The following is an 8,632-nucleotide window of genomic DNA, read 5'->3' as shown; positions in this document are numbered from 1 at the left end:
CTGTACAGTTATTAGTCCGCAACGAAACGATATTTTACAATCTTTGTCATTCAATCTAATCCTCGAGATAAGTTATGTGAACAAAATTTCCAGCGATAAATAGTAGTTATTAATTGCAACAGTTAATCGAGATCATTTACATAATGTAACGACGTGCAATAAGCGATTTTCTGTACTTCCTGCCCGTTCGAGTTGCGAAGAACGACAGAGCGAATTACAGCGCGAACGCCGAAGTCGTACAAATTTCTCTCTTTTCCCGAAAATGTAACAGATTACACGAAATCGATACATAATTAAAAGCGCGGTGCGTAAACGAGATGTAACCGCGACAAAGTACCACGGTTTACATTCAAATTTTAGGCGAATTAGTCTCGTGAAATATGAATACGTTGATAAAGAGCCGTCGTCTCAACATGCAATTCGTTTCTCGTTACAAGTTGTAGAAACTTGGTAATTAATCAAGGAACGTTACTTGTTACTAATGAAGGTGTGCAAATCAATAGCGTTTTATCCTTACATTTATCGCGATCGAGTCTTGGAAACCGATAACACAAAAGTAATAACACGCACGGAGCGACTCTCGCCACTGCTTGCCGGCTCGACGTTCGGCGAGCGAATGAGAACGAAGCGACCTTCAGGTTCAGGTATGTACACGATGGCACGCAAAAACATCGTACGTCACCGCGCCGATAGAAAAACAACAACGAACGTTGAGAATTCGTTGTCCCGTCTACAAAATTGAAAAATCTGTACTTAATATTTTACATTACTTTGTTCCGTGACTGTTACTACGTTTTGCGTAACATTCTGCGGACTTATTGGCATTGATTCAATTAACGATTAATTCTGTTCAATCGAGACTATGTTTTGAAACAAAAATCGTTGTTACTTAAATAAAGTTAAAGAAGATATTAATCAATGCTCTGACAGCACTGCGAGATCCCACGACAGTTATAATTACATTAAAAATCACCTAACCACGCGAATACAGAATTAATGGTAAAGGGTGAACTTTTAATATTTTCAAAATATTTTATTTTTCTATTATAATACTTCTTTTTTTGTAACTATTGTATATTATAATAAAAATGTATAGTTGAGACGCCCGCCTAGCGAGAGGGAGATCCAGGTTCGAACCCTGGCTGAGGTAATATTTTTCGCAATAAATCATGAAATATGAAATGTTTAGACAGTAACATAATGTAACACCCTGTCACGGCTCTTAGTCTTTTATTCCTTCAAATTTGTGTTTATCACATTTGAGCCATACGAATTTTATTAAAAATGTATAAATTATAACGAGATAGACAAGTAAATAGATGCATTCGGAAAAGCATTCTGCTCTATAGTTGCCTTTGTCTCCCTCTCTTTATCTCCTTTTTTCTTACTAATAACTAGTATTATTTATATATAAATATATTTGTAAATAAAACATAAATACAGATTAAAACTAATCTATAATGGACGGTTGAGAGTAATCAGAGCGTAAACGCTTTTATTCTTTCACGATATATTAAAAGATGAAAGAAATCATCCATCTTGTTGTAAGAAATTGTTATATCAAATGTTATACTTTGATCAAATTAGATTATATCAAATTATGTAAACGAACAATCGTATGTTCGCTATTTCTAAAATATATTTTGCAAGAAATTGAAGAAGTTTCCACCTCGATATAAAATATAATTCATATTTTCATATAAATTTATAATTAACAAAAAAAACGATTATATCATTGTATTATATCATTGTTAACAAAAAGAGATGACGTCATACAGAAACGATAAAAGATTCCGATAACGAGAGATCAATTATCAAACTCAAATCAAACCCGCTGGCTGCATTATTACGATATCAAAATACGCGACAATGGTATTCGCACTTGCATAAACTTTAAAGGCACGATAAAACTAACGAGATCCCACTCGTTAAAGACTCGTTACGTTCTGAATGGAATAGCAGGTGCGCATTGCCACAATGTCGGTAATGTAAATGCAATGGCAAACCGTTGGAATTATATTCTCGTTAGATTGCATTTTGCTACTCAGTCGAGAAATATTCGCTTTAACGTAAACCGACATATCGAACTTTTCATCGATCCATATGTTGTTTTATTTCAATAAAAACCTATTGCCGGTTAATCTGGCACACGATATCAGATACGGTATCATCGTCATGCGGGAAAAATAAACCGTATAAAAATAAAACGAGTACTTATCGGTTGGAAGCTGATAAAAATCCTATTGTATTTACACACGAAATTGTCAAAATATATCAGTGCGCACAAAAGGAAAACCTGGTATTTTTAAAAATGCACTAGGTTCGATGGTTCCTGTTGGCGTTTCAGGATTAATTATTCAATATTAAGGCACGAAAATTACGGCACTTTGTTATTTAATTCGTTTTAAACTATCTTTCATAATTAATTGACGCTTGACTCGTATACTGATTATGGAAACCAACCAATGTAATAGTTGTTTTTTCGTTTTTCAAAATTATGTAATAAAACTAAAACGTCCGAATTGCTTCCGCCTCATTGCACAATTATTAAAATACGAAAGCTCGCTATATATATATATATATATATATATATATATATATATATATCTATGTAAAATAAAAATTCAACGGATTGCTGAATTATTCGATTTGGCCTACATATACGTGATGGTGCTGTGACACAAGGGGCACGCGTTTATGTTAACAACGTCGCGTTCCGCTGCGACGTGGTGTCGGCAAACGGTGCAGATCCACGCGACGCTGAGGTCCATGAGCGGTTTGCCCGAGACGATGCAGGCCGGGAATCTGGTCGAGCAATTCGGGCACGTAATGCACCAGTCGGGCACCAGGGTCTCGCAGTTGACGCATTCCGCCTTGTTGTTGCGTGAGTCCTTCGGGGTGTGCTTCGTGAAAATATCAACCGCCAGTTCCTCGTATTCCTCCCTCTTCGCCTCCGAGACCGTCTCGAGGCCTTCCAATTTTATGAAGGCTTTCGAGCAGGTGGCGAACGCGCGATTAACGGCGCTCGAGAGCGCCAACAGGCAATAGACGTCTTCTACTTCCAGTATGTCTTCGTAATCTCTCAATCGCAGTGCGGTCTTCATCGCGGCATCGAAGCTGCCGTCGTACAACTGTCTATGCGCGAGCAGAAGGAAGTGATACGCCTCGGCGCCCCGCCAGGCGTTCTCGATGATCTTGGTGTCTTCGTTGTTCTCGGTAAGACCCATGACGACGTTGCTGCGGCCGCCCTTTATCGCCGGAACGCTGTTAATGTGGTCCTCGATCAGCAGCGCCGCAAGAACGTATATCTTCTTCACGCGCAGAGGATGCGACTTGGACCTGGCTTGCTCCTCAGCGAGGTGAAGCAACAGTTTAGCCGCTTCCAGATTATAATTGGCTTTCTTGTACAATTCGATCGCCTGCAGACGCTTGCCGTTTGACAACAGATGATTGGCGTATTTGCTCAGCAGCTCGCCGATCTGCGCCATCTTGTAAGTCTTCGCCAGCTCGACGGCCTGGTCCCAGTGATTCAGACGCACGCACGTATCCACGGCGAGCTTGACGTCTCCGTACTTAATATAAGCCGCCACCGCCTGCGGGCACATTCCCACCGAAGCCAGCATCCTCGCCACGGTCTTCAAGATGGGACTCTTGTCCGGCAGTTGTTCCACCGTCGCCGCAAGTTGAATGAAATCCTCCAGCTTGTAATAGCACTGAATGAGTCTCTCCAAATTTCTGCCCTTCTCGTAGTACTCCCTCGCGCTCTCCCAGTTCTGCCGCTCGGCAAAGTGGTCGCCGATCTTGTTGTACGCGTGCTCCATTTGCTTGTCCGAGCCGCCGATGCCCATCTTCATCAGCTGCACCACCCGAAAGTAGTCGCCCAGCTTCTGGCGTAGCGCGACCGCCAGGTCCCGCCTGTCCATGTCCAAGTAGAGCTTCTCGGCCTCGTCGTAGTTGCCGAGGAACGCCGCGACCTCGGCCTTCTTCAGCTGATCGTTGTGCACGTTCTGCAGCCGCTTGATAAACTGTATACCCAGGTAATCCGTGCAGCGCACCATAGCGTTCTCCGCGGTTTCCAGGTCCAGCTTCGTCAACGCCGACTCGGCCAGTAAACGCCAGAGGCGCGGATGCGGGTTGTCCTGGATAAAATTATTGGTCTCCCTCAGGCCCACCTTGGCCAGTAACTCCCTCGTGTCTCTCAGAGATTTCACTTCCAAGTCCACGATCAAGTCCTTGCGCGTGTCGTCGGACATCAGCATGAGATCGTCCAGCAGAACGCAGCGTATCTCCAGGTCTTGGAACGAACAAATGTATCCAGAGCACGCTATAGGCTCCTCGGGGTCCAGTCCCCTCAGAACGTACATCCTGGTTTTCTCCATGATCGCCAGGAGCGACGGATTGTCCCGTGCCCAGCACATGGCCCACACGTCCTTCCTCTCAAACTTGGATATATCATCGCCCGTGTCCCCGTCCCGCGAATCAGGCGGCTTCGGCGAGTCCAGATCCAGCATGGTGAGTATACCGTTGGCGTCCAGGATGGAGACGCGCGTGGAGTCGCAATTAATAGCAATTTTGTGCAGCCTGCACGCGGTATTGTATCGATTCACGAGCGTGATCTGCGGCAGAGAGTACCGCTGAATCATTCCCGAGTCCCGGCCGATCAAGAGAATCTTCTCGGTGGCGTAGACACAGCAGATCGGATCCATGGTGGCCTTGGTGCTAATGGGGGTCTCGAACGCGCCGTCCTTATCCAGATCCTGGATCACCTCGGTCACGCCGGTCGGCGTCTCGTCCACGTGATAGATCTTGTACTTGCGCATCCTGCTCGGGTGCAGCATCGAGTTGCGAGGCGCGCGGAAGTTCCACACCAAGAAGTTGTTCTTGGACGCGGCCACGACCATGCTGGCGGTCATGGTGAGATGCAACGGCTCCAGATCCAGGAACTTGGAGTCTATCGGCGTGGCGATGGTGTTGCAAACGAGAAGGGCGAATTGCTCGGTGACCTGAGCGGGGTCGTTCCTCACGGAGAGCACGCAGTGCTCCCCGTACGAGGCTATCGATATCAGGGATCGCACGTACTTGGTGCAGCACGTGTTGCTGCTCGTGTTCCAGAATGTCACGCAGGTGCCGTCCTTGCCGATCTTCTCGTTGGTGAAGACGACCGTGTTGCTGAAGTACGTCCACTTGTAGTCCAGGCGGATGTTCGCGAAGTATATGTGAGAGTCGACGGACAAGGCGACGCGGAGGGAGCCTTTCTCCCAGGTGCAGCACGTCACCTCCCGCCCTGGTACCTTCAGGGTCCTCATGTGCTCGCCGAACGGCGTGTAAAACTGTATAACGTTCATGTCCTTCGTCTCCCCGTTACTGAGCAACGGCATCATGCCCGTCACCGCCAGGAGCGAGCCGCAACTGTTCCAGTTGCACCACGAGGCGGTCACTCCGGTTTCCATCATGATCGGATTGTCGTCGCTGGTGTCTCGCATCAACAGTATCCTACCGTTGCGATAGCAAATGGCCAGAGTGGGACAGTCCATGGCGACGTAGCCGTTCCTCCCGTCGTACCACTGCAGCGCCACTATGGTCTGATAGAGGGAGGTGTTCGCCGAGGGAATGTTCAATTTCATCAGGAACACGCCTTGATTGTTGTAGAGATGAAGCTCTCCGTTTTTCAGACCGAACAGAAGCAACTTGCCGTCCGGGGACCACTGCACGGCGGAGAGCGACACGTTCTTCAGCTCTTTACCCCAGATTCGGTTGCCGTCGACGGACCCGACGATCACAGCCCCGTCCTCGTAGACTATGCATATCTTCTGCCCGTCGCAGCTCCACGCCATGCCTCTCACCACGGATTTGTTGCGATTGTTTATCATCTCTTCGTACCACGAGCCTTTGTACAGCATCCAGACGATGATGACGCCGTTCTGGTCGCTTGACGTCAGCTTCTGATGCTCCTCGTTCCACGTGACCACCTGAACGTGCCCGTTGTGGCCCTCCAGAGGCTGATTCATGCTGAGATTGCTCGCCGCGGCCAAGCCGCGGGACTTGCCGCCACTGTGCGAGCCGCTGGCGTTGGAGTCCACCCGCAGCACCTTCAGGAGACCGTCTTCCCCTCCCACGGCGATATACCCGTCCTTCTGATTCCATGCTATGCAGTTCAACCGAAAGTTGTTCGGTATGGAGATCTTCTTACTCAGATAGACGAACATTGCCGGTTCGTGTCAGCCACCCTGGGCAACTTTCGCAGGACTGGAGTGAAGCTCTGAAAACAAAGTATTTCATTTGCAACCCGGACATCTTTAAGTCGTCTCTCAGACATGTGCGTCTGAAAGATATCTGGTTGCACTAAACGTTGTCGCGTAACTTTCAAGCTTAGCTTGATTTGCTCTTCGTCTCTTTCTGTTTCCCTGAAGAAAGAGACGAAGAGTGTCAAGCTAGGGTTAAAGTTAAGTGACGTTGATGCGACCAGGCCTTAAAGATGCTTTGACGTCGTAACATCTTTTCGGCCTGGTTTCGCCAAACGTCGCTTAACTGTAATCTCACTTTAATTCGTGGTCGTCTCTCTCGAAAGTAACAGTTGGAAAGAGACCAAGAATTAACGTCAAACTTTATCTGGCAGTTTTTATGTTTAAGAATCGCTACGTTTCGACCATGGGTTTTGGTCCTTTTCAAGCGATCCGACTGAGAAAGTCATGTACGCGCATTCGCGTGTACTTCGGTGATGTAGAAAAGATTGTCGTCTACTCACACAATGCCATAAAAATATCGTGTCCAAGTTTGCTACCCGAGAACATTGCTAGCGAGATGACGGAGCACGACGGAGCATGACATGGAATCAAGCTAAGCTTGAAGTTAAACAACGTTGGTGAAACCGGACCTCGGGCGTGAGTGCTGTCTGCACGGGACGAGAGTTTCCTAATCAAACGAGGTGGTTTATTAAACTAGAAGCCAAAAGGTCACGCGATCAATGTCGAAACGACGTTGAATCGACATCGACACCGTCAAATCGTTTCGACATCGATCGACGAATCCATTTCTCACTGGGACTCTCGTGAGACAGCAAAAGTGTCATTTCGCGCGGCTCCGCGCGGCTGCGGGATGAAAGCGAGTACCGTGCTTTATCGCGGCAAGTGGCATTCGAAGCGAGCTGTCAAACTCGTTGCGTTCCCGAGTACAAACAACTGTCAAGTTCACCCTAGCAACGAGGTCGCGGTGTACATAGCAACGCGAGGCCGCGCGCCATCTGGAAACGTTCGTGCGACCTCGCGGCCTATCGCCGGTCGGACAATGCGTTTCCTGCACTCGGGGATCCGCGGTCGTCGAGCGCCCGACACGCAGAGTGGATTCGGATGTAAATATCGTTTTCTCGGGGGGAGATGCGAACGCTCGTAAGACAATTATTTTCCAACGACCCCCGCTGAGAAATGATTCGCCGAAGCGATGTCGACGCTGTCAAATTGACGTCGCTCCGACATCGGTCGACGACTCGTTTCTCGCTGGGCTAGTGCCAATACATCGGTTAATTATTTTGCTAATTATTTTCGTCGCATTGCAAAGTATCTAACGTGCCACCGACCGAGGTGGAGACAACCTTCGTCTCTTGGTTCTCTTGAGGCTTGGATGCTCTCTTTCTTGTTGTAATGCTTACTTTTTCCTTTTAGCACATCGAACGGCGTTTTCCAACTCTTGAAGCGCAAACGTCGGTTACTTGCTAACCAGAGGTTAGTCGATTTCTCTACGTGGACACGGCTACGTAGTTCAACGTACGCGCTTGGCGACGCGCTGGCGGACGAATCCGTGTATCCCGTTTCGAGGGCAGGGGGATTCAACTGCGGAGTATAATGCAGCTGCGGAGAGCGAATCTAACGTACATGCGGCCTCATCCGTCCCGGGCGTCGCGCGATATCGCTCGACGTTAGCTGACACCGATCCCCCGTCGAGCCAGCCGAGAGAAAGCCCGCCCGAGCTCATGATTAAGAGCGTGTCTCGGTCTCCCGTTCGCGAAATCGCGAGGCATAACCGGACGTAATGTGCGTCGCGACCCTTCGGCGAAACGTGGATCCCGAGACACGGGATTCTGAGACATGGGAAATCCCGATAGTTTAGGAATTTTACTCGTAAGTATTTCCAAGTGTCGGGGAACAGGCCAGAATGTTTACTCTTAAGACAATGTTTTGTCTTAAAACGACGTTCGAGGCTTTGTCTTGAGTAACGCACAGAAACTGTATCTTGACACTTTGCAAGCTTGTAAAGCGTTTTTTCCGTATACCACATTTGAGACTCGAGACACAAGACAGTTAGGACCTGAGTGACTCTTGTACTCTTGAGTTTTGTGGCTTGAGTCCTTGCTAAACTTGATCTACCTTCTACAGTGCTCTTTGCGATTAGAAACATTCTATCCTGTGTAAGCAAAGCGACACGCAAAGCGCCTGAGCAGAATGACTGTTTTGTACTTTTAAGACGCAAGGCAGTGACTGCGCGTCACTTTAAGAGGAAGATTTAAAGCGTAAACATTATCTTTTAAGACTACAAGACGTCATTCTGCTCAGGTCCAAACATTTGTCGACAGGACAGTTGGAGCCTGAGCAGAGCGGCTGTCTTGTACTCTCAAGACAACGGTACATGTCTTAAGTAA

The 8,632-nt window shown here is 47.5% G+C and overlaps 2 protein-coding genes across 4 annotated transcripts in view; one reads left to right on the top strand and one right to left on the bottom strand.

The window, feature by feature from the left end:
• Positions 1-1,134: 1,134 nt before the first annotated feature.
• The window catches only part of LOC105561005 (WD repeat-containing protein 35), a 10,269-nt gene continuing 2,771 nt past the window's right edge, over positions 1,135-8,632 (bottom strand). Inside the window, exons 1-2 of one of the 3 annotated variants that reach the window (XM_012010613.1) lie at positions 6,746-7,237; positions 1,135-6,259 (exon numbers count right to left, since the gene is read on the bottom strand). In XM_012010613.1, the coding sequence (XP_011866003.1) occupies positions 2,655-6,206 (3,552 nt within the window). In that variant the 5' untranslated portion in view covers positions 6,207-6,259; positions 6,746-7,237 and the 3' untranslated portion in view covers positions 1,135-2,654. Of the gene's footprint in view, positions 6,260-6,745; positions 7,238-8,632 lie in introns of those variants that run through there. The other 2 variants (XM_012010614.1, XM_012010615.1) reach the window with 2 other exon arrangements.
• Positions 7,347-8,632, top strand: part of LOC105561006 (kinesin-like protein costa) — an 8,184-nt gene continuing 6,898 nt past the window's right edge. Inside the window, exons 1-2 of the mRNA XM_012010616.1 lie at positions 7,347-7,385; positions 7,659-8,114. The gene's annotated coding sequence lies outside the window, so the exon portion shown is untranslated. The remainder of the gene's footprint in view (positions 7,386-7,658; positions 8,115-8,632) is intronic.

The sequence above is a fragment of the Vollenhovia emeryi genome, unplaced genomic scaffold (assembly GCF_000949405.1).
Source record: "Vollenhovia emeryi isolate VEMERY1.0 unplaced genomic scaffold, V.emery_V1.0 DF939215.1, whole genome shotgun sequence".
NCBI classification, from domain to species: domain Eukaryota; kingdom Metazoa; phylum Arthropoda; class Insecta; order Hymenoptera; family Formicidae; genus Vollenhovia; species Vollenhovia emeryi.
This window is presented reverse-complemented; position numbering and strand designations above follow the sequence as displayed.